Source organism: Maniola jurtina, chromosome 13 (genome assembly GCF_905333055.1).
Source record: "Maniola jurtina chromosome 13, ilManJurt1.1, whole genome shotgun sequence".
Taxonomy (NCBI): domain Eukaryota; kingdom Metazoa; phylum Arthropoda; class Insecta; order Lepidoptera; family Nymphalidae; genus Maniola; species Maniola jurtina.
In genome coordinates, this window is record NC_060041.1 from 1,429,339 (window position 1) to 1,455,991 (window position 26,653).

The 26,653-nt window shown below is 37.9% G+C and overlaps 2 protein-coding genes and 1 long non-coding RNA gene across 3 annotated transcripts in view; 2 read left to right on the forward strand and 1 right to left on the reverse strand.

Moving 5' to 3' along the window:
• Window positions 1-1,073: 1,073 nt before the first annotated feature.
• On the reverse strand, window positions 1,074-6,348 carry LOC123870681 (probable malate dehydrogenase, mitochondrial). Its single transcript, XM_045914049.1, has 6 exons — window positions 6,166-6,348; window positions 5,864-6,074; window positions 3,781-3,977; window positions 2,936-3,175; window positions 2,642-2,734; window positions 1,074-2,273 (listed from the first exon to the last, which is right to left on the reverse strand). The coding sequence occupies exons 1-6, from the start codon at window positions 6,241-6,243 to the stop codon at window positions 2,064-2,066; spliced, it is 1,029 nt and encodes a 342-aa protein (XP_045770005.1). The 5' UTR covers window positions 6,244-6,348; the 3' UTR covers window positions 1,074-2,063.
• Window positions 4,568-25,492, forward strand: LOC123870692. The gene is made up of 3 exons (XR_006797122.1): window positions 4,568-4,578; window positions 14,737-14,741; window positions 22,723-25,492. It is a non-coding gene; the product is annotated as an uncharacterized LOC123870692 (long non-coding RNA).
• LOC123870673 (vacuolar protein sorting-associated protein 45) overlaps window positions 6,680-26,653 on the forward strand; it is a 36,899-nt gene continuing 16,925 nt past the window's right edge. The window contains exons 1-9 of the mRNA XM_045914038.1: window positions 6,680-6,893; window positions 7,148-7,346; window positions 7,762-7,911; window positions 8,943-9,202; window positions 9,767-9,901; window positions 10,496-10,636; window positions 11,021-11,158; window positions 11,966-12,217; window positions 12,534-12,883. Coding sequence (XP_045769994.1) covers window positions 6,801-6,893; window positions 7,148-7,346; window positions 7,762-7,911; window positions 8,943-9,202; window positions 9,767-9,901; window positions 10,496-10,636; window positions 11,021-11,158; window positions 11,966-12,217; window positions 12,534-12,875 — 1,710 coding nt within the window. The 5' untranslated portion in view covers window positions 6,680-6,800 and the 3' untranslated portion in view covers window positions 12,876-12,883. The remainder of the gene's footprint in view (window positions 6,894-7,147; window positions 7,347-7,761; window positions 7,912-8,942; window positions 9,203-9,766; window positions 9,902-10,495; window positions 10,637-11,020; window positions 11,159-11,965; window positions 12,218-12,533; window positions 12,884-26,653) is intronic.

Below are 26,653 nucleotides of genomic sequence, written 5' to 3' on the forward strand. Positions count from 1 at the left end.
GTTCTATGAGAAACAGTCGCATCTTCGAGTGTATCAGAAACTGTGTGATATTTTTAAGCTTGTGTATAGGGAATAATGCAATGTCAAAAACGTTAGTAAATAAACTATATTTAGGACTGTGGGAGGACTATATACAGGGTGTTTGGTAATTAGTATATAATGACGACACATACCCACGCTACTTTGATCTGATAAACACTATGCTGAAGTAAAATGACGAAATAAAATTATAGAAATTTCCATACAAAATTTAAAAAAAAATTATGTCAAAGTTTTCATTACCCTAACGTGCCCTAACTCACTGAGATCGTTGGTCATCTTTAGATAGGCCGAGGCCAACGATCTCAGTGAGTTAGGGCACATTAGGGCCCTGAAAACTTGGTCATAAATTTTGTATGGAAATTTTTATAATTTTATTTCGTCATTTTACTTCAGCATAGTGTTTATCAGATCAAAGTAGCATGGGTACGTGTCGTCATTATATACTAATTACCAAACAGCCTGTATAGTAGGTCTACTATCTATGTGATATTATGATAACAAGCTAACTTTCTAATTTACCGCTTACTTTACTTCCCTCAAAGCCTTATTTTGAAAATAAATAAATTTTGAAAAAAAATTATCCTTTGCTTACCAGTAGCTATAATAGTTTTATGTCGTTTATATGGCAGCCCAAGTTGGAACTTTTATCATTTAGTGCATTCAGTGGCTTTCCCATTTCAACTAAATTGCAAACGAGTTCATGAGTATTTGACAGATGACCTAATGTCATAATTTACTTTGCAATATTTCGTCGCTGTTGGGTGAAGGATTTGTGATAATTTATTGTGTGAGGGTTTGGTTTTAGGAGTCTGGTTAAAACGGCTTCTTCCGTTTATCCAACATAGGGTGGACATACCTACTTGGAAACGTATCTATGTCGACCTATTCACTCACGCCAGACTAAAATAATAATACAGTACTTATACAAATTCTGTTAATACTGTGGATGGACAGTCACGTCTCCGAATATACACCATGAGGTGTGGAGACCGAATAAAGCCAGGAAAACAAATAAAACATTCAATATAATAATAATAATATTGTTTAATAATAATAATTAAATAACGCACATCACTTTCAGTACAGTGCCACATGATAGCCATAAAAAGGGTGTTCATATTATACTCATATTTTGTGTATCACAAATAACTTGAGAACGCAATAAAATTATAAACATTCGATAAAATGCAGTAAATAACCAAATAAAAATATCATAATACAAAAACTTTTGAATCATGGCATTCATACTTAATCATTAATCTCTGTAGAGCTGTGACCAGGACTTTAACAATTTTAGCTTACTTTAAAGAAAAATACTGTAAAAAGTTGCAATATACTGGTAATAAAAAAAATTAAGTTTATTTAGATGGTAGAAAACCAAAGAACGGATAGCTGACAGATTATAAAAATAATGATCTTTGCCTGTCTCGAAAGGGGTAAATTAAAAAGTACTGTACTAAAATAAAGTGATAAACCTACAGTTTGGAACGTTATTTTAGTCTATTTACAGTTTGGATGCATTTTCTGATAACAGTATGAATTTAAATTGTCGTGCAAGTTAATCGTATGCAAAGTCTGCAGGTTCCTATATTACTGGGAAGGTCGGAAATGTTCGTGCTTGTTCGTACGTGTTCGCACGAGTCAAATTCGTACGAAAACGCATCCAAAGTGCAGCGAGCCTTACTTGTTTTATTGTAGAAAATAAAGCTGCCACTTATTGTTATTATTGTCTAATATTTACATTTCCAAATGTAAGTCGGATTGCAATTATATTATCATCAACTACTTTGACTTATCAAAGAGGTCATGACATCATACGAATCTGATAGTAAAATGACGTCCAAAGTATATTATTTTTCTTATGGATGTACAAACAACACGTCATTCACAAAACCACGTTCTTAAATACTTTTAAACTTATGTGAAACTACATAAATTGCCTAAAATTGTCTACTATAAAAACTTATGGTATATTTTATTTTGTAGTCGCCTGGTCAACCACCCAATTTGTGTAGTTCGATTTACTTCTTGGCGAAGTCTTCGCCGGTTTTGATGTTCTTCAGTAGTTCGGGGATGGCCGCTTTTAGAAGTTGTTTTTCGTAGTCGTTGAGGTTTCCGTAGCCGAGGTTCTTCTCGACTCCGTTTTTGCCTAAAACTACGGGGTTGGCGAAGTAGGCTGCCTCTGTGAGGTCGGATTTGATGTAGGCGCATTCCACCACGTTGGATTCGCCCTACAAATAAAATTTATTGATTTTAATTTTATATAGTAAATTTAAATTATGCTTCAGTTAAATAATAAAAAAATAGTGCTTTTATTTGATAAATCAAAAGCGGTTAACTGCGGTCAGTTTTTGCGAGCCATAATCCGTGTGGATTTTCAAAAGCTGATGTTTCCAAAAAAATTAGTTGTAGGATTCTTTGACTACTTGATATTTCAGAAAACTTTGATAGAACATGGCGATTTTAAAACAGCTATTCTGTGTCGCCGAAAATATCCAGCCTAATGCCAAAAGAAGTAGTAAAAGTAGTAATAAATTTTGAAGTCGGTTAAAAAGTAAGATAAATGTGAATTAACCTGGAAATGAACTTTAGGACTTACCTTAAGGCCCCTAAGTACTGAGCCGACGAGTCTCGCGCCAGCGTAGGCCATCGACAGCGTGGCCGAGCCGCCGCCCGCCTTTGCTTTCACAACCTACGGACGTTACAAATATTGTATTAGTTAGACAACTTCCTATGGTTGAAAGCCCCGTGAAATCAAGACTAACGTTATCGCCGTTCAAAGATATACTTAAAACACTTTTATAAAATCATGAAATCATTACAAAAGATTTTTATTGCTATCTTACTGTGTTTCGGACTTCAACTGGGTCAATTTAGAGTTGCAATCTCATACCTCAGTGCCCGCCTCCTGGATCCTTTTGGTCAGCGCGTCGATCTTGCCCTGGTCGGACAGCTTGACGGCGGGCTTGCTCTGGCTCAGCACGGGTATGATGGTGACGCCGGAGTGGCCGCCGATGACGGGGATGGTCACGGTGCGCGGGTCCACGCCGTTGATCTCGCCGATGAAGGCGGCCGCGCGGACAACGTCGAGGGTCGTCACTCCTAGGACGCGTTTGGGGTCGTATACACCCGCCTGGGAATATCAGGGTTCAATTAAAATCAAATGAGGACAATACACGCTACCATAAATAAAGTTTTTTTGTATTATAATAAGTTTTATTCCAGCAAAACTTCTTAGCGACTTGAGAGTAGCAATAGGCGATTGTTGCAAAAAATCTAATGAATGAATTGAAGGACCTGCACATCCCCAAAGGAGAAAGAAGAAGATATCAGATCTTATTTCAATCTTGCGTTACTTCTGGAAAAAGTCTCACTTGACTTTGAGTGCTTTGAACAAGTCAAACGCGATAGGCACCATAGTGTTGATGAGATTGGTGAAGATGGCTTACCACGGCCTTAGGCGCGTTTTTGGCGATGCAAGCAGCCATCACACTATAGATGCGTTCACGTAAAACCAGCTGGGAGAGATTAGTTCTACCACCTATACCAGCTATACTGACTCTCTCACTCACGGCTCTCTGATGCGATAGGCACCATGAAGTCGACAGGGTTGGTGAAACCATATGGGCGTATTCATGGCGATGCAAGCGGCAGATGGCACACTATAGATGCATTCACATTAAACAAGCTAGGAGAGATTAGTTCTACCACCTATATAGACTATACTGCCTCCCATACCTTTTTGAGCACTTCTGACGCGATAGGCACCATGGAGTTGACGGGGTTGGTGATGATGGCCACCACAGCTTTGGGCGCGTTTTTGGCGATGCAAGCGGCCAGGTCGCGCACTATAGATGCGTTCACGTTGAACAGATCGTCGCGAGTCATGCCCGGCTTGCGGGGCACACCCGCCGGTATTACCACCACATCCGCGCCTGGTGACAAAATAAGACTTCGTAAGATGTCATAGAACCCTGACAGAAGAGAAGCTGTATTCTCTCCCACTCACTAATAAGCGCTATCCAACCAATAACCAACTATTATAATAAAAAATAATTATTTTTGTAGTACACTGTTGACATTATTTTAATACTATCGAAAGTAACTATATTGGATTGGATATATTGAATTCATATATGTATTGGATTGAGACTCTTAACAATTGGTGCATAAAGTGACTATTAATTTGAAATGGTCCCTGATCTGAAATACTTATAACAACCACTTGTTTGAACTGTGTTAAATGAACACACATCTGAAATTCATACTTAAAATGTGGTTGGTCATTTATAGCAGCAGAGTAAGCATTTCACACAGAACAATAGTCTATTCTTAAATGCGATAAATGAACATTGTTTTGAACTACGTTAAATGGCCACTGGTCTAAAATGTGTTAAATGACCATTGATCTAAAATACTTTAAATGATCATTCTTCTGAAATGCGAAAAATAACCAATGGTTTGAAATATGTTAAATGACCACTATTTTGAAATGCTTTGACTAAGTAGTAGTCTGAAATGTGCTAAATAATTTCTGTTGATATGAAACATGACCATTGTTCAGAAATGCATTAGCTATATTTGATAGATAAGATTCTGTATACTTAATTCTAACTGTGTTTATTATGTTCTTATCTGAATACAGTGCAATGTTACTGTCTTATTTATGCTCTTACTAGCTGATGCCCGCGACTTCGTTCGCGTGGATGTAGGTTTTTTAAAATTCCTGTGGAAACTCTTTGATTTTCCAGGATAAAATTCCCTTCCCCGGGTTGTATCGGCTTAATCCAGGGTATAATCTATCTCCATTCTAAATTTTAGCCCAATCCGTCCAGTAGTTTTTGCGTGAAGGAGTAACAAACATACACACACACATACATACTTTTTCTTTATAATATTAGTGTGATTTGATATAAACATTATACTTTATTTTTGAACTAAATGATGCCCGTGCCTTTATCTGCATTGATTAAGATTTTTAGAAATACCTTAATAAGGGAACTCTTTGTTTTTCTGGATAAAAATTAGACTATGTCACTCTCTAACTAGGGAAATCTGTGCAATAATCTGTTTCTGACTTCTAAAGGATTGCAATTTGGTTTTCATCTTAATTTAGAACAATTCACAAGGAAGGTTTATATGGTTAAAAAGTATTCACATTCAAAGCACACAAAGTCACCATTAACTGTGAGTAGAGCAGATTTTAAGGTACAAGTAAATATATGAAAGAAGTCTTGACTAACTAATTCATCACCGCCCAGCCCAAGGCCTTGGACATAGAAAGCTAAAGTTTTGTTAAACTTAGAGGTTTCCTTTGTAATGTAGGCAAGGAAAAAGGTCAGGTTTTTGGAAATTCCCACAGGATTCAAGATTTTTCTCCAAGCTAAGTTCAAGCGTTCACTAGTAAAACATTTTAATAATAAAACTTGTGACTTGAAAACTGGGTACTTCTAGGTTATTGATTGCAAGATGGTCACAATAAAAGATTACATGGTTTGTTTGGGTTCCTTCTCAGACCAGGGTGAGTTCAGTACCTTTATTTTGCTCGCTTGTTGTGGTGTTTAATTTTAAATTGATGTAAATCATTTTAACCAGCATTTACTATTACTAATATTTGCAACAGTGTTATACAATCATCGAAAATTATTATTTTTTCAATAAAGATATTTATATCCTTGAATCCTTAGCTATCATCCAGAATTTGCACTTGACCGTGTAACTACGCTACCTACGCAAATATCTAGGTTAATTTGCTGATAGATAAACAGTTATGTAACATACATTATGACATGACAGTACATTGTAACATTAACCTTTATACCTTTGATAGCATCGTCCAGCTGTTCTGGACCCTTGTGCCCGCTGACCTTTGCCGGAGTGTCCATGTGCGACAGGTCAGCGGCGACTCCTGGGGTCACGGGTGCGATGTCGTACAGGGCCAACCGTGTTACAAGAGCATTCTGCTTTAATAACAAGCCCAGTGGCTGGCCGATGCCGCCTGCAGCTCCGCATACCACAACTTTGAAGTTTTTCTACAAAATTCAACAACAATTTTTAATATTTTCAGCCGGATTATAGAAAATTTTCGCATGTTTTTCATCAAAGTCGGAGCTGCTAGTTTACCTGGGATGAGGTACTGAAGTTTTTGACACCATTCTGTGTGGCCACTGAGGCTATGGGTTTTAACGTGCGGGAAAACATATTAATCCGTTTACTCCAATGGAATTTTAATAATTTAAATTAACTTGGTTATATGACGACCCCGCCGACCTTTGAAATGCTTTGAAAGATAACTAGTGAGGTGAAAGTAGTATTCTAATTTTTAGTGGACAGTAAAATAGTGATGTAATATGCTGTTAAAATGTTACGGTTTTCCAAAACTGTCAAAAAAGTAATAAAAACGCTCTCGGTCACGCCGAGTCCATCTCAACAAAGTAGCTGCCTGGTGCCTGCTGAAAGTGATCTATTGAGCTTTTTATTTAGTATACAAATTGCAGATTGTGCTTTATAAAATACAAATCTTATAAAAAAACCGGCAGCGAATCGAAATATAGTTGATTCGTTATAAATAAAAATATGTAAATGGCTTTGGCATAGAGATCTTGGTCACATCCCACATTTTGGTTTTGTGACAGTGACACTGACATTGACATTCTCAATTTTTGAGAAGCAAAAATTAGAATTTTGTTTTTGAATTGTTGAGAATTGAGATTTGAGAAAAATAAAGAAATACTGTGGAATAAAATTGAAAATACAAAATGAATGTCGTACAAGCTGTTAAAATGTATATAACAAAAATGACTGAGGAGAGTGGGCCAGGAATGAAAGTTATTCTAATGGATAAAGATACTGTAAATGCTTTTTTTATTTGTTACTTCTCTAACTAATTAAATTATATTATTTATTTCATTAAAACAATTATATTAATAACCAAAAGTTGCCATTAAACCCATCTATTCATAATTCTTACAAGACATAAAAGTAGCTATTTTAAATGAGGTGGATACTATTTTTTTTTTTCTAACTTTTAATCTTTCTTGGCATCTAGTAAACAGCATATTTGATAAATCATATATAACTAACACAATAATACTGTTACTTATAGACCAGTATAGTCAGCATGGTCTTCAGCCAGTCGGAAATCTTGCAAAAAGAAGTGTATCTGTTTGAAAGAATAGACAGTCACTCAAAGTGGGACAACCTAAAGCACATGAAATGTATTGTGTTCCTGCGACCAACCACTGAAAACATTGCCCTGCTATCCAGAGAGCTGCGCTACCCTAAATATGGGGTTTATTTTATCTGTGAGTAGTTGTTGACTTTGAGTCTCATGTCTTTCTCTAAACTAAATAAAGAGTATATTAAAAAGAAAAAGATGCAAATATCATATGTAATCTTTAAATTTAAAATTCATTTTCCATCTTATTTGGCAATTTAAAACAAGATGGAAAATGAATTTTAATTTTAAAGACAAAATTTTAGTGTTCAAGATTGAACTCTGGACCTCCCAAATAGGAGGCTGACATCCTAACTCTTAACACTACGCTAAGATTTTACAATATAATTTTAGACGAATGATTTTAAGTTTATTTTGTAGTATATCAACATCCCCATGCCTTCGTGACCATAACTCATGCAACTGAGTCAAAATGTTGGCACTTAAAAATACCAAATTAATCATGGTATGTACCCGTTATCTACAATATTAAATTATTTCAGATTTCAGCAATGTAGTGTCAAAGGCTGACATAAAGACATTGGCGGAATGTGATGAGCAGGAGACAGTGAGGGAGGTACAAGAGGTGTTTGCTGACTACTTGGCCGTGGACAGACATTTGTTCTCCTTCAACATTGTTGGCTGTTTGCATGGTATGATTTAGTATTGCTATTTATAGTAACACTTGCTGGTAAACTCAGCTCTGCTGCTTACGCTGTTAGAAGGATTCGACAGATAACTGATGTGGAAACTGCAAAAATTGTATATTTTGCCTATTTTCACAGTATTATGTCTTACGGAATCTTACTATGGGGTAAAGCGGCAGATATTGGAAAAATTTTCGTATTACAAAAAAGGGCAATACGCGCAATCTATAATTTAAAACCGCGCGATTCCCTACGAGAGAAATTTAAGGAAATAGGTATTCTTACAGTAGCTTCTCAATATATTTACGCTAATATAATTTTTGTACGACAAAACATTCATAGTTACAAAAAAATCGGTGATTTCCACGACCGGCAAACTAGAAACCGTAATAGGCTCGCATATCCTACGCTCCGCCTCAGGAAAGTGGGAAAATCGTTTGTGGGAATGAGTGTAATATTTTATAATAAAATTCCACAATCAATTTTAGACTTGCCTTTACACAAGTTTAAAAAATCTATTAAATGTATGCTCCTGGAAAAAGCTTATTATACAATCGAAGATTATGTAAATGACAAAAAAGCTTGGATTTGATTCGCTCCAGCAATATACGGCGCTGCAATTGCTTGTATACAGTATGGCATATTATTGTAAATTGTACATTTGAAAAGAGCAACCGCCGAGTTTCTTGCTGGTTCTTCTCGGTAGGAACAGCATTCCGAACCAGTGGTAGATTATTTTGACGATTCAAAAGCACTTGTAAAAGTTTAATTGAATAAAAATAATTTGAATTTGAATTTGAATTTATTTACTAGCTAGTGCCTATTACTTTGTCTGTGTGGATTTAGGTTTTTAAAAAACCATATCCACGTAAAAAAATTACGTCGATCCGTTGCGGCGTGATTGAAGGACAAACCAACAAAGAAATACACTTTTGCAGTTAAATTGGTAATAATATAATATAGGTAGCGATATATGGATGACTATCACTCATGAGTTACGATAGTTTAACCCTTAAATAAGATTCCTTTGCTTGCAGGTCGTTCATGGAACCAACAACACTTACAGCGTTGCTCCCAAGGCTTATTAGCCTTGCTACTATCTCTCAAACGTCGCCCCGTCATCCGCTACGAGGCCGGCTCGGAGGCGTGCGCGCGGCTCGCCGAGCGTGTTCGCGAGCTTGTTCGGCGAGAGGCAGTGTTGATGGATAACAATATACCATTCAACGGGGATGTACCGCCACCTCAACTGCTGATACTGGATAGAAGGGACGATCCTGTCACTCCATTACTAACTCAGGTACTCTACTATTTTACGTCGCATCGGCAAAATTCGTTTACGCAGAAACATGCAAAAAAAAGTTTATCAAACGCGTATCTTAGCCTAACGCCGACTAAAACTGAATGTACATCAAAGAAGTATTAACTTTATTGCTTGACGTTAACATTTTAAACACAAAAACAAAAGAGACTCGTGCTATTTCGCTCATAATTTGCGCGCACAAAACATGGCGCGTGGGTAACAACCCAGGATGACATGCGCTTGGACAGGATGACATGGGTGGATGACAGGCGCGTGCTTTGATTGACTCAGATATTTTCGCGTCATTTTTTTTTTTTTTTTTTAAATTATATAGACTAGCCATCCAAAAATACCGCGCAGGCACATTCGTAACTTCTACAAAGTGTATACCACAGAATACTCAATAGTATCTTCCAGGTACGGAAGCATAACTTCGCAAAGAAATAAATAAATAGTGGCTCTTGTTACGACGCAATAAGATTCAATTCAGCTCGCACAGCGTAGTCTAAAATTCTCATTCTGTGCTCACTGCTCAGTAGATAATGATTACTGTTTTGACAGTGGACGTACCAGGCGATGGTCCACGAGCTGCTAACGATCAACAACAACCGTGTCAGTCTGTCCCACGTGCCAGACGTGCACAAAGACTTCAAGGAAGTCGTGCTGTCCTCTGAACAGGACGAGTTCTATGCTAAGGTACGTTTAAGACTTGCATACTTAGTGCATATTGATCATATTATGCAGTTACTTGCATATAATGAAACAAAGACATCTATAGTTTCGTGCAGTCTGTCTGTGTGTCACAACTAGGGTTGGCAATATTTGTTTTTGAACAAAAGTGTATTTTTAAAATAAACTTGGTCACAAATCGCAACCATTTATATGTCTGACAGGGAAATCGAATCATTTCATCATCACAGTTTCGCCGGTTTATCCCAGAGGATGCCCGCAACTTCATCCGGTGGATTTAAGTTTTTAAATATCTCATGGGAACACTGATTTTCCGGAGTAAAAAGTAGCCCTTGCCTCTAAGATGCACGATACATTTTGGCACGTAAAAATCGGCTAAACTGAAAACTGGATTGAAAAGGTAACAGACAGACAGCCAAACTTTTGCATTTATAATAGTAGTATGGATACACTTAAACGTCCGTCTATCCATTGGTGAAGACCTTATAATAATCTAGGGGAAAAGTAGTTTCCGAGATTAGTGGGAACAGACAGACAAACTCAGCAGAGGGATTAGGGACTTAGTTTTATAGTAAGTTGTGACAATTGAATATTTCACAGAACCTGTACTCCAATTTTGGTGAGATCGGTCAGACGATAAAGTCTCTGATGGAGGAGTTCCAGAAGAAAGCCAAGAGTCACCAGAAAGTGGAGAGTATTGCAGACATGAAGAACTTTGTTGAGACATACCCGCTGTTCAAGGTATGTGGCTGCTAATACCAAGAGAATAGAAGTGGTACGGGGTAATAATGGATTGTGGAAGTAAGAAAGAAGAGAGATAGACCAAAGAAAAGGTGGATTGGTTGCGTGAAAGAGGGTATATGTGTAAAAGGGATAGATAATGTGTTAAAAGAAGACAGATGTGAGTAGAAGAAGTGGTCATGCTGTGCTAGTAATATACTATACAGTATAATTATGCATTAGGCGTTAGAGGTCGTGTATGTGTCCATTGATATTGCTATCATCATCGACCAATAGACATCCACTTCTGGACAAAGTCAAATCGGATCCGAGTCAGACTCGTATCAGATGAGTGCGTAACCGCCCACCGCGTTAGTAAAATTTTTTTTGGAATATATTTTACAGAAAATGTCGGGAACTGTCACCAAGCACGTGACAGTGGTGGGTGAGCTGTCAAACATGGTGTCCAAACACAAACTGCTCGACGTGTCCGAGCTCGAGCAGGAGCTGGTGTGCCATTCCGACCACGCTAAACATTTGCAGGTAGGCGGGGTTTTTTTTTTTTTCTTTAAATCTGGCTTTACTCTGATTAGCCAATGTCAAGTTTGTGATATTTTCAAGTTATTGAATTTATACAAGTATGGACTCCGTCTGCGCCGGCGCCCGCCGACATACGCGCGGCGCCTCTTCAGAGCGCTTCCCAATCAGTTCCACCACCAAAAAACACCAACCAACACAAAAACCAGCCACTCCCAACAAAAAAAAAAACACTCCAAACAAGCACAGCACGCGCGCCAGCAAACGCCATCGCAGACGAAGTCCTAGGCGGGGTTTATACACTTACTTTAACATAGGCGCTCGGCGGGACATTACTGGCGAGCTTGACTTCGCTGCAGCTTGCTGATCGCTCGCGAATCCATCGCCGAAGTCGATGCCACTGCAAATCACGGGACTTGACATCAAGGACCAGTGGTAGGGACCAATGACCCGCCTGTATTGCAAACGGCGTCAATACCACTGGAAAGGGCCTTGAGCCTGAGCTCTGCGAGGAGACTACAACGAGAATATTTATTTACCTTCTAGGTACAGAAGGGTCTTTTAAATAATAATTAATTAAGCAAATACATTGAAATACATTAGAGATTATTGTTACGACGTAATAAAGTGAAATTCAGCTCGCACAGGGCTGCGGCGGTGTATACATGCCTTTCTTTCTGTTTCGTACGCGAGTTACGCGAGAGCTGTTGAAAAGTCGTTGTCGGTATATTTCTCAGGTCACGCGACCAAGTGAGCCAGGTCCGTTTCTACATTTATTCTAGACCTTGACTTAAACTTTTCTTATCTCTCTAGCGCCTCAAATCAATGCTGGCTAACGAATCGATTCGAAATGAAGATCTCGTGAAACTGGTGTCACTATACGGCCTTCGGTACGAGAAGCATGCGGGCAATGCCTTCCCAGCGCTCATAGACAGCCTGAAGAAACGAGCGCCCGACTGCGCTCTCATCCCTGTACTGGTGCTGGAGTATGGCGGCGCGCACAATAGACAGAGCGATCTATTTGGCCTGCAAGACGCCGAGAAGATCACCAAGAGACTGTTCAGGGTAAGTGACTTGCTCCTACGCTCCCATAGACGCTCTGAAGAGATTGGCTCCCGACTACGTTCTCATCCCTATATTGGTGCTGGAGTATGGCGGGGCATACCCTATAAATCCCTCCACCTTTATTCCATCAAGGGAAAAGTGTTCCCGACTGCGTCAATAACGGTGTTAAAATATGACGCACCGTTTGGGACGCATTTAACTTAGTGTTACTACAGTACACTTCAAATCAAATGGAAGCTGGCTGGGTTATCTTAAAATTGATAGGGAAAAGTGATGTAGCGGATTATGATGATGATGAATTAATATAATTTTTCAGGGTCTGAGCGGCGTAGAAAACATCTACACACAGCACACGCCTCTCCTAAAAGACACTCTGGAAGACCTTATAAAGGGCAAGCTGCGGGAGAACCTGTACCCCATCTGCGGAGGAGAGGAGCTCTCCGCCGGGAGACGGCCTCAAGACGTGATCGTGTTCATGGTGGGCGGCACGACGTACGCGGAGTCGTGCTGCGTGCGGCAACTGCAGCAGGCCAGCCCGGGCCTGCGCCTGCTGCTGGGGGGCACCACGGTGCACAACTCCGCGTTGTTCCTGCGCGAGCTGCAGGCCGCCATGCAGGGCGTGCCGCGGACGCACACCAGGCACATCCGGAACTTGTAATTGTGTTGCGTTGTCGCCAAGTGTGCGGAGCGCGTGTACAACTCGGCCACAGTATACAGCAGTCCGACGCCTTTGATCTCGTGGTATATGACGACCGTTCTACGTAGGGCCTTAGCTACGTGTAATATATTTTGAGATCTCACTCGCCATATTAGTTTTGTGCCAACTGTCATGTCAAAAATACATGGATTCACCTTTAAAATAAGGACTAAAATCGTACTTTTGACATGGCAATTGACACATTAGCGAATGAGATCTCAAAATGTATGCACTATGGCCCATAGTCTATGGAGACAGTTCGTGTCGCTCGTTCGTCCCGCACTGAAGCACGATTGCTGTTTAGACGGCTTCGTGGAACCTCTGTCTACTATCATATCCTTACTCAGTGACTCGGCCTCATAAGGTCCCGTCGCAGACGAGACGACTATTGTTCGCGGAGTACATAATTCCCTCAGCTTTTACTACGAGATGTTTCGACGTACTATTATGGACGTATTTAGTCCATCCTGTGCGTTATGTTGTCCTTAACGACCCATTTTTGTCCTCCGCGAACATGACGTTATTGCTAAGTAAATGTTTCTGTGATGATCTTGTTTATTATTTAAGCTAAGTTATTATACTATATATAGCTCGATTACCACTGACTCACTGACTGACTCATTGACATAATTGTTCTCCTAGAAAGAGACGGAAAATGATATAATGATGTAGGGGAATTGTGTTCGGTTTCGGGAACCCTCTGGGGAAAAATTATGACATTTCAGAAAAACAAGATGGCGGCCGAGATGATTTTTGCAGCTCCGTTGTTTTCCAACCGATTTCGTTGAGTTTTGCAATCTTTAAAGAAAGTCGTAAACGGTTAATAGAAAATGTAGAAAAAATTGGAAAAACAAGATGGCGGCCGAGCCGCAGCGTTTTGAAAATTTTGATTTTTCGACCCCGAACCGCGGCGCCACAGATCCGAGACGGGGTAATCGAGGATAATATTTTTTTTTGGTTTCGCCGACGATTATCCTCTATTTTGACAAAATGGGAGTAATTTTTAAAAATTCAAGATGGCGGCTGTCGTGGCGGTCATTATGTTAGAGGTACGAAAAAACGCAATTTTAAAAGTTAAATATCTCAAAGTTGGCAACATCGGACCGTTTTGGTTTCCATGAAGCGATTGTACGTATAGGCTCGAGGTATAGATTGGAGGAAAAAAATTACCCCATTTTTAGGGAAATTTCAAGATTTTCGGGAAATTGTAAAAAATCGAAATACGGACTTTTCGCAAAATCCGAGTATGAGCGATTATGTGTTTTGCTCGTGCAAATGACATTTAGGTACTTTTGTTACCAGAGACTGGCAACACTGGAATTTATCAAAGTAAAAGTGATTTTCGACACGGTCTTTTTCACGGTATCCCCTTTCGCGTGGGTGCGAGCGAGAGGCAAGATTGAAACGTCATCGGGAGCGGTATATCCTGTAGTTAATAGGAAAATTATGAAACCGTGTAAAATCTTTCTGTGAAACGAGCTGGCGGCCATTTTGTATTTTTTTTAATTTTTCGAAATTTTGATCACGTTTTTGAGGCAGTTGGCAACATTTTGGAAAGTCAATATGTATGAATCGATTGTGTATCTCGGCTGGCAGTATGGAGATATGCAACCGGTGTTGCCACTTTTGGGGAGATTTTCGAGATTCGAGACTAAGAAACTCCTGTAAAATTTTGTATGAAAAATTTTTTTTTCACTGATGGTGTCGTATAGAGAACAAAAACTTAGTAAGCCAAAATTATGGAGAGAGCTGATGATTGAGGGTTTCGGAGACGGGTGGAGGGCCCGCTTAAGGTATTGAAGATAGGTGGGGGGTGCTCGAGCAAATGTCATTCATGACGTCATCCAATTGCCAAAAAGCTGAAAAAAAATTCAAAATGGCGAAGAAAAGATGGCCGCCATACAAATTTCGCCGGGGTCCAGCTCGGAGGGTATAAAAGATGGAAGTGTGGTTTCATGGCACAAGATGAAGAGAATCCGAAGATCTATTCGTTGAGTAGAAAAAAAATTCAAAATGGCGGAATTTTTATTCCCATAGAAAATGTATGGCGAATATTGAATGTTTCATTCTCCTAGAAAGAGACGGAAAACGATACAATAATGTAGGGGAGATGTGTTCGGGTGGGGAAGGCGAGTAGGGGAAAATTATGACATTTCAGAAAAACAAGATGGCGGCCTATATGATTTTTGCAACTCTTTTGTTTTCCAACCGATTTCGTTGAAACTCGCAATCTTTGAAGAATGTAGTAAACGATTAATAGAAAAAGTGGAAAAATTTGGAAAAACAAGATGGCCGCCATACAAACTTCGTCGGTGTCTATCTCGGAAAGTATAAAAGATGGAAGAGTGGTTTCTTGGCAAAAGATGATCAGGTCTACTCGGTGAAAAAAACTCTGCATGCTCGCGGACCACTTTAGTGGTCCGCGCACCCACGCACCCTACCCTATTATCCTCAACTACCCCGTTTTTACAAAAAAATATATGGATGTCGTTTTCAGAGTTTTCCAGGTTGCTGGTTTTGATAACGACATTTATTTTAAAATGCAAGATGGCGGACTTACATTTTCTACAAAAAATAGAAATGGGTGTCATTTTATGGGATTTTCGGGGTAAATTGTGTATCTTAATAAATAAATTTGTTTTTATATAATAAAGTTAACCTAACCACGTCACGAGAGCTGCTTTAGCAGCTCGCGCACCGAGCAAAACACTAGTACTATATATAGCTCAATTACCACTGACTCACTCATTGACATAATTGTTCTCCTAGAAAGAGACGGAAAATGATATAATGATGTAGGGGAGTTGTGTTCGGTTTCGGGAACCTTCTGGGGAAAAATTATGATATTTCGGAAAAACAAGATGGCGGCCGACGTGATTTTTGCAGCTCCTTTGTTTTTTAAGGGACTCCATTCAAACTCGCAACTATTGAAGAATGTAGTAAACGGTTAACAGAAAATGTGGAAAAAATTGGAAAAACAAGATGGCGGCCGAGCCGTAGTGTTTTAAAATTTTTGATTTTTCGACCCCGAACCGCGGAGCCACAGATCCGAGACGGGGTAATCGAGGATAATTATTTTTTTTGGTTTCGCCCACGATTATCCTGCATTTTGACAGAACGGAAGTGGTTTTTAAAAATTCAAGATGGCGGCTGACATGGCGGCCGTTTTGTTCGAGGTACGAAAAAACGCAATTTTAAAAGTTAAATATCTCAAAGTTGGCAACATCGGAGCGATTCGGCTTCTATGAAGCGGTTGTACGTATTGATTCGAGGTATAGATCGGTGGGAAAAAATTACCCCATTTTTAGGGAAATTTCAAGATTTTCGGGAAATTGTAAAAAATAGAAATACGCACTTTTAGCAAAATCCGAGTATGAGCGATTATGTGTTTTGCTCGTACAAATGACATTTGGGTATTTTTGTCACCGTAGACTGGCAACACTGGAATTTATCAAAGTAAAAGTGATTTTCGACACGGTCCTTTTCACGGTATCCCCTTTCGTGTGGGTGCGAGCGAGAGGAAAGATTGAAACGTCATCGGGAGCAGTATATCCTGTAGTTAATAGGAAAATTATGAAACCGTGTAAAATCTTTGTGTGAAACGAGTTGGCGGCCATTTTGTATTTTTTTTCATTTTTCGAAATTTTGATCACGTTTTTGAGGCAGTTGGCAACATTTTGGAAAGTCAATATGTATGAATCGATTGTGTGACTCAGCCGGTAATATCGAAATATAGAAACAGTGTTGCCACTTTTGGGGAGATTTTCGAGATTTTCAACTAAGAAACTCCTGTAAAATTTTGTATGAAAAATTTTTTTTTCACTGATGGTGTTATATAGAAAACAAAAACTTAGTAAGCCAAAATTATGGAGAGAGCTGATGATTGAGGATATTGGAGACGGGTGATGGGTCCGCTCAAGGTATTGAAGATAGGTGGGGGGTGCTCGAGCAAATGTCATTCATGACGTCATCCAATTGCCAAAAAACTGAAAAAAAATTCAAAATGGCGAAGAAAAGATGGCCGCCATACAAATTTCGCCGGTGTCCAGCTCGGAGGGTATAAAAGATGGAAGTGTGGTTTCTTGGCATGAGATGATCAGGGTCCGAAGGTCTACTTGATGAATAGAAAAAAAATTCAAAATGGCGGAATTTATTTTCCCATAGAAAATGTATGGCGAATATTGAATGTCTCATTCTCCTAGAAAGAGACGGAAAACGATACATTGATGTATGGGAGATATGTTTGGATGCGCGATATGAGTACGGAAAAATTATGACATTTCAGAAAAACAAGATGGCGGCCTATATGATTTTTGCAACTCTTTTGTTTTCCAACCGATTTCGTTGAAACTCGCAATCTTTGAAGAAAGTAGTAAATGATTAATAGAAAAAGTGGAAAATTTTGGAAAAACAAGATGGCCGCCGTACAAATTTCGTCGGTGTCTGTCTCGGAGGCTATGAAAGATGGAAGAGTGGTTTCTTGGCAAAATATGATCAGGATCCGGAGGTCTACTCAGTGAAACAAACTCTACATGCTCGCGGACCACTTTAGTGCGCACCCACGCACCCTACTTTATTAACCTCAACTACCCCGTTTTTACAAAAAATGATATGAATGTCGTTTTCAGAGTTTTCCAGGGTGCTGATTTTGATAACGACATTTATTTTGAAATCCAAAATGGCGGACATGCACTTTTTAAGAAAAAAATTGATATGGATGTCGTTTTGTGGGTTTTTGTGGTGAATTGTGTATCTCAATAAATAAATTTGGTTAAATATAATAAAGTTAACATAACCACGTCACGCGAGCTGCTTTAGCAGCTCGCGCACCGAGCAAAACACTAGTTGTATTATGTATATCTACATAAATTATTATTTAAATAAAAATATTAACCAAATTGTAGCTTTTCATTTCTAGAATCAGTAGTGCAATAAATTTTATCAGTTTGGTCCTATGAAGCTGGAAACCAGGACAGATGACATTTGCGAGCAGTCTTTGAGACTGACAAGGACAAAATGTCACAAAGATGGATAACAAAGAGAACTGTTACAACCCTTGCCTAGGCCACATATATTGCTGAATTGCTATTTCCGAATTGACATCAATAATAAATTTTGAAAAAAAGGTACATTTCGACCAAATAATTCAGTTTTTAGCTAGGCTTCAGAGAAAGACAGAGGGAGAGAAACTCCGGCTCCAGGTAACCCTTCACTGTCCCACGTGTGGTTTCATCAAAGTAATGTGATTCAAGTGTGGACATTAAATCGAATAAACGGGGTGTTTGTGGAACTTGGTTTGTTTTTATAAATACTAGACACCTCCACCTCACAGAACGTTCTACGGAGCCTTTGGTCTCGTGTAGTACCCGGCAGGAAACTACACAGCTACGTTTAGGGCCGGCGCACATATGGCGGAGCGCATTTTTCACAGACAAAGTATTATCGACATTGTCCTCATTGAAATAATATCTAAAATCAATTGTGTTCCGTGCGGATACTCGCGCATCCGCGCGCAGTCCCGCGCGTGCTCGAGCATTCTCTGGTACAAATTCGCGTAATGTGTCACGCAATTAGAAAACTTCGCGGGTATGCTCTGCTCTGCGCTCCGCCATATGTGCGCCGGCCCTTAGAAAGAGATAATCGGCAGCTTGTACGGTCCGTCGCCGCCTTCATGTAAAAGAAGCTAATGGTCTGCGCAGACGAGGGACTATTGTCCGCAAAATGGAACTGGACTAATAATACGACAAAACACCGCGGTAGGGACTTTTGTCCTTCATTGACAATAAGCCCTCGTCTACGCAGGCCCTTAGAATTTTAATCGAGGAGGGAAATAAAAGACCCAAGTGTTGTGTTTAAAACACATTTTTTAATGATTTTTTTATTGAAAAATATCCATCGACACAGCTGTACGCGTCATTCGACACAGTAGTGTACGGTGTCCCGCCTCGCTTCAACAAGCTTCACACTCCAAATCATAATGTCCTCAAGCCAAGCATACATTACATTCTTTATACATTCATATAAAACCTTCAATCTCATTCAGTCTTTATACAATCCTACCGCTCAGTGAGGCGCCCTGTCGATACTGGGACCATAAGTGTAACGACTTCGGGTATAATAACTCATTTTTGTATAGATTGTTGATAGATGACGTGAAAAAATTATCATATCATGAATGGGGAGAAAGACAAAGGGACAAGGACTAAGATAAACAACTTGTAGGGAGTCAAGAAGGCACCCCCTGGAGAATACCGCGACGTTGATGAGGCCATGGGAGGAGGGTGGGTTCTCCTTATTCCCCCAAACTCATAGCCCGATGGTACGAAAACCCGACACGACTGGAGAAATATCAGGCGCAGGAACGATCGCTTAGCTTCCTAACTCCAGGTTTATTACTGAGAAATTCTTAACAGAATAACCCAATACCCAACTATCTTGGTTAACACTTAACTTTAGCTTCATTACACTTATGGCCCTCATTTACAGAGTAGATACAGACAAACACATTTATCTAGTTATTTCATAGTGGCAGGGTCCCACAAAGAACGGGAGGCTTAGGACCGAGCTGGTGGTACCTTCAGACAGCCCAACAGTGGGCTACAAATCGATAAGGCATTAAGAATAATCTAACATTTAACGGCGGTCGCTCCGTCACTCGTGCCATACAAACGTAGTTTAGTTCTCATTTGAATATTAACCAATCAAACTCGATGTAGTTTTGCAGATACATTCTAAAAACTAAGAAACTAATATCAGTCTGTGATTTGCCATTTTTTTTTTTAATTACTAGCGCTTGCTTGTAATGCTGCTAGAATGTGAATAAGATGGAGCGCGCTTACCTAGAAGATGCCTATTCACTCTTGACTGGAATGATATTCGCAAAAGTAACTATTTTTAAAGTTAGCCGGGCGTGAAGATTTGCATACATTTTGAGGTCTCACTCGCCATATTCACTGTGTCAACTGTTATGTCAAAAGTACGATTTCAGTCCTTAATTTAAGGACGAAGAGCGAGAAACTCTGAAACTGGATAACCACATACAGACGTATATACAAAATTTCATTAAGCTTGGTTAGTACATATTTAAATGAGAGCCAAACTGTCTTTGTATGGTGCGTACTACGAATAAACCCCACTTAAAACAACTCAGCTCTTTAGGGCCCAAGTACTTATGACATTGAAGCTGTACCCACGACGTCAGATTTGACACCTCTTCATAAAAGAACTGTCAAATTTAACACAACATAGCGAACAAGGGCCTAGAATCATCGAAGAGTTTAATGGATATCTTACAGAGCTGTGTTGTCGACTGTACATTACAATTTACCGCCTGGGCCCGTTATTTATACAGTTAAAGTAACAAGACTCAATTTTTAACTGTCAAATTTGACAGCTTTTACAAAAACTGTCAAATTTGAACCTCTACATGCGATAACTGTCACATTTGACAGATTTCCATACAAAAATGCATTCAATTATGGGCCCTGTACAGTCTAGGAATATTTACATTCGCAAATAAGTGCCATTTTTCAGGTACAAAACATAAAAAGCTGTAGTTATACATTTCGTCGGCAAACGATATAATTATAATCAATTTAACATAACATTAAAATATTGTGATTTCGTTTGTTTTCATTTGTTTATTAATTCCGACGGTTCCTTTCGTATTTTGAACTTTGTCATATTTTCATGATAAGAGTAAGACCTACTACAAAATATTACTTTTTTTTCGATTTTGGTACAAAAGTAAAACCAAAAAAAAAATACCTACGTAGATGTTGAAACTTTGCACTGTAAAACAAATTCTGACCTTTTTTGTTCGTCCGTCTGTCTGTCAGCAGTAGCTGTAGGTAGGTGGAGACTAGAGAAATCAAATTAGTGTGTATTTCTATTGCCGTTATAACAGCCATGCAAATTAAAAAGTACAAATAATTTCAATCTTCTGCGATGGTATGGACCCTGCGTGTGGCGTTTGACCTGTTTTTGCAAGGGACCTCTGCTCGCGGCGCCTCACGATATAAACCATTGACATAATAGGTTAAAACGCTAAAATGTTGATGTTAGACGTTTCAACTATCTATATACTCTTATCATGTTAATACGATCAACGAAAGGTTCATATCATTATATCGATAACATCAAATCAATCGCAAAAGTTTCGATCAAGGCACGTGATATTAATTAATTGATTCATTTATTTCTCATACAGTTTTATGTCAACGTGTTTAGCCGCTCATTATAATCATAATAGCATCGCCTTTGCATACTTTATGACCCTATTCAACTGCAGTTGAACAGTTACAGTGATAGCAAAACAAGTAGTAATAAAAAATAAAACGACTGACCAGCAATTAAAACGAACTAAAGTTTACATTTGAAAATGGCGTCACACCGCCGCCATATTGAATTTTGTCATATTATGTCTAACCCATGGAGGTTAGAGAGAAGGAGAACGATCGCTACGCGCTAAAGCATTAGCGCGCCTGTCCCTGAAAATTGGTAGAATTTATAATTCGTTTTTCAGCCACCAGCCGCGCTGTCGTCGGTAAGGAGTATCTGTGAAGTTAGCTGTTTATGAGTACAAGTAGATGAAGTTAGTTGCATAATGTATAAATTTTCTTCGCGGCATCGGTGAGAAAATAATCGTGCTCCGTAATTTTTTAATTTTTGACGAAAAGAAACATTAAAAAATGGTGAAATATTGTATTGTGCGTGGATGTACAAGTGGTTTAGCATCTGATCGGAAAAATAGAGTGAAAAACAATTTACGTCAATCATCATTATTTAAAGTACCAAAGGTAATATCTTCATAGTAGCACATTGAAATATTGAATGTGTAAAATTATTATTTGCTTAATTAATCATGGTTTTTTTTTCAATATTATATACACGTATATTAAACGTTGATATATCATTTCAAATTAGCGCACAACAGCCCGCTTTTATTGAGACAACTTAGCGATCGCAGCGCCTCACTTATTTTGTCCGTATTTCGGGGACACTATTTTCTACAGCGATCGTTCTCCTTCTCTCTAACCTCCATGGTCTAACCACAATTTTATTGTTTAGGACTTGGCCGAGCCTCAATGATTTGTTAAAAGTGTACTGATCCTTTCATAAACATTGGAAATTTTATAATGTGCGACAGAGAAGGAAACTTAGCTAACCACAGCGCGTTAAAGTTTTCTAACGATACCCCATACATACATCCTTAAAACTTTATAACACACCTTTGGGCAGTCGTGTAAAAGTCCAATGTGAAGTTGCAACACGGCGGTCTGCGCAGGTACAGGCCAACGAGATCTGTTTTGTACAGCGCTAGTCATATGCCTCGTATTTAGATTGGAGTACTTGTTTTGCGATCACTGTATAGCCTACATAAACATGTGTGGTTATGTTCACTCATAACTGGGTAGTGTTGGTGGCGTGAGCAGACTTTTTTTTTTTTTTGAAAAAATTAATAAGTTATTTTATTTTGATTTCTATGAAGTATACATATTTTTCAAATCGTAACGTTTTATTTTTTAGCAAGCCCTTTTTATGAAACATGAAGAACTCAATTGGGATGATGACTTAATTATTTCTTAGGAGTTAATAAATAGAGGGTCTTCCAAAATTCGTAAAATCCACGTCCGCTGTTAGTTTTAAGATTGCTAACCATTTTTAATTATCGATATAACTAAAAAAGTACGTCAAATTATGTCCATATGCTTATGTGGTCAGATCTGTGAATTTCATACAAGCAAGCGTTTTGACATTGGATAAAAAGTCACTAATTTGACCAGTAGTCATCATCCCTATTGGGAAGTGGCGTGGCTACCTGTTAGCAGTTGAATAAGATTATATTTACATTCTTTCCTTTTCATTTGACAAAATAAAACATTACAATACATTTTTGGAATATATTAGAACAATAAAACGTTCATCGCAAATGTTATTCAATAAACATTTTTTTCCACATTTTTTAAACAATCTTTGTATATTATTTTCATCTTAGAGCCAAACGTTCTTTACTTTATTTATATATATATGTATTGCAAAAAAAGATGAAATTAACGTACACATTATTATTATTATATATTATAATATTTGGCATCTGTAACGTACTTTTAATTTTAGGAATTTATAAATTCATCTGTATGTGTTATGTTATAGTAAAAAAATGCTTATGATATATCATATATATACTATATACAGTATTATACATATTTATAATGAGCTGCACAAAATAACGGTTTGCTGTTTGTCACTTCAAAGGCGGACACATACTTTTAACTTTGCGTTTTAAATGTGTGTCTCCGCCCAAGTCTAGTTGCAAGCCATAATCTGAGACGTTACAGGTTTCGTTGCAAGTTTTTGTGGCGGGCTCACAAATCGCAATACATATTCAAAAAACTTCCCCTCCGAAAAGTAGGTACATTAAATCTAAATATGATCTTTCCATACATCGAAAAATCATTGTATAAAAATTTCTTGCGAAAATGTTTACAAACGTCTCACAAGAAAATCAACAATTTAGAGGAAATAAGTTTCACAATATTCTCGCAAGTACTTTATATATTTAGAGTACTTTGTAACTTATACAATATTTAAACGCTAACACTACAATATGTTAGACAACCTCAATGTGACCCCGCCTTTACGTTCGTAAATAAATTTTTGAAACAAATGTGAACTATTTATACAAAATTACGTCGACCATGTACCTAACACAATCGGTGAAAACACCCTCGCGATACATATTTTTCCGAAAAAGAAAAGAGCTTCCCTACGTAAATTATATAATGTCGTCTTATCCCTACCATAATATGAGACCGCCTCCCCAAACTAGTGCTGGGACACGAAATCATATCGATATAATATCTCATATTAATTTGTATGGCGCACAACAAAGAACAAACGCACTTAGAATTTCTCTCACTCACGTCACTAGCAACAAACATACGCGCTGAACGCACTTACGCGATAATAAAATTTGATAAAAAAAAACAAAGAAAAAAAAAACAAAAACGCACGACCCATACCACGCCTTCGAGCGAAGTGACACGTCTAACACGTGAATACCGCGGTACGGGTCATATAGGCCCTTTCCATATTTTTTTGTGATTTTTTTGAATGTTATATCATATACATCACAAATTATACACGAATAGAAGCCGTTTCGGGAAAGGACTCGAGCTACTTCCCTTTTAACATTACTTATATATACATTATATGTACAACTATCTTAACCTATCCATGGACTTAGGAAAAATGTATAGATATTTCGTCAATCTCTTCATATTATCAAATAATTGTGTATACTAGTGCGTTTATTATACACATAAGTATATCTAGTTTATATTTATACGCGTTTTTTCTCGTTACGCAATCGAATCTTAAATAATCGTAAACGGTACCCCTAGAAACGAGTTTATACATCGCGAAAACTGATGGTTTTCGTGAATTTCGATAGTTTTGTACTACCGGTTTTCGCTAGAGAGTGTAAGAACCCGATATCGAATTTCGTTTTCGAAAACTACAATAACTCGCAATAGGGCACAAGAGCTCAATGAGCATAACTTATTCGTTAAATCTTTAATGAGTATTCTAATTTCAAGTCACCAAATGCTTTTATAAAATATGAATAGTTCATTGAACAGTATACTCCCAGTTCCTATATCTAAAAAAAAAAAAAAACGAATCTTTTTTCTTTCGATTACATTAAAGTTACAAGCCGTTTTTATTTCTAGTTTATATGAAAACCCCCAAATATTTTATAGATTGGTAATATACTGCTAGAGCTCTTTATGACTTTATGAGTAAAGTTTCATGTATTTTTTTATTTTTTTTATAGGAACCGGGCAAAATTAAAGAATTTTTTATTTAACTAGGGCACTATATCCCTTGATTTGCTTGGGTTTTTAAAATGGCCTTTCACAAAGATATTTTAAAACTGTTATCAAACACTATTATTGTATAGGACAGCATATAATTCGACCAGAAATGAAGCATTTAGGTTTAATTAAGAGTTTTTTACTGACATCTTCTCAGCATATCATGCTTGCCGAACTGGTAGTTATCTTGAATAGTCAAATAGTCATGCAATGGTTTTAAGATCAATGTCTAATAATAATGATTACCGTCGAAACTCTAATCAGTTCTTAAATATTTTTAACTGCCAAAAACAGTTTAAATTATATTTGACTAGAGGTTGGTCAAAAGTAGCCGAAAGAACACTTGTGGCAGGAACCCTGCCATAAAGGTATTCGGGTATTAAAAACAACATGTGCATTTCAAGTGTTTGATAAAAGTTTCAATATTGTCAGCCTCACAATTCGACGTATATTTGCGCGTGCCGTAGACGAATTTGGAAGAAATGTGAATGTGATGTCCACATTTGGCGCTACCCAGGGAGCACCGCGCGGAGGTCATGGACTTAGCCCCCCTTTATAAAACAAACAAACAAACATTCACAGAGCAGGTTACCCTGTCGATTGGAACCGATTTGGATGCGGCACTTTAGGCACCGTAGCTATTTTAGGGTTCCAGTACTCTTGACTTACACATTACAATAATCCGTCCATTGTACTATGTATTTTCTTTATGAAAAGGGTCGTTCGAATCGATTATTATTATATTTATCGATGAAGTCTGAATAGAATAGAATAGAATAGATTTTACGACGATTCAAAAGAACTTGTAAAAGTCTAATTGAATAAAAATATTTTGAATTTTTTGAATTTTTGACGCAAGAACACCACTAGTTTTGCGGTATCTAGAAGTTTGTCATTTGTTTTTCAGAAGTTTTTTTCTAGAATATGGGGAAGGTTCTAGAATTTCAAAGGGAAAATAGTTCAATGGAACGGATAGAAATGGCGTTTAGCCAACAATATTTATAATCTTGGCTATACTATATTAAATAAATGTACCTACTCTTAATAAAAAGAAGCTTTCATTCACATAATGAACGTTTAACGGATTAATTATTTAATAAAACATTAGGCATAAAATGTACGCATCGGAAAAAAAAGATTCGTTTACTTATATACGTCTGTTATCTATGGTGCCCGGTCCCTATTAAAGTCCGACAACTTAAACTGACAGATATACTAACGATATCTATTGCCTATACGATATATACTATCTTATGGCGAAATTACTAGCATGCATACCAGCGTTGTCAGAAGGGTACGAAATTCTTACTTTTTGGGTCATGATCGTACCTTCTCATCTTCGGTCTTATTTTCGTGCCTTTTTGAAAGGAGTTAAATAAGACTGTTTGGTCATTTGTGTCACTTTTAAACATGCAAAAAAAATCGACAACGGAAATTAAACTTTTTATCCACAGTTCGAAATTTAGTTGATTTTTTGATATTTTTTGTTTATTTTGCGCGTCGAATCTTCGTCGTATGTTTTAAAGCTTCTCGTACATTTTCAGGGTCTCGTTCGTAGGATTCGCCACATATCATCTGGCAACGCTGATGAATATAGATATCCGTGAACTGACTTGTATCAAGTAAACTTTAATAAATGTATCAATGCAGTTTCCACCTCGGTGAAAAGCGACATAGGACTCATACGCCTTTATAGATAAAAACGTGCCCATAAAAACCAATTTAATCTGTAGAATTTGATTGGCTTTGTCAACAGTCCAATGCATGCTCAGGCGTTTAAGTTGTTTTTGATTGATTAGAAAGTTGTCCTCATGTGTAGTTTTTCAAAAAAACTTTCGTACAACATCAAACATCCAACAAACA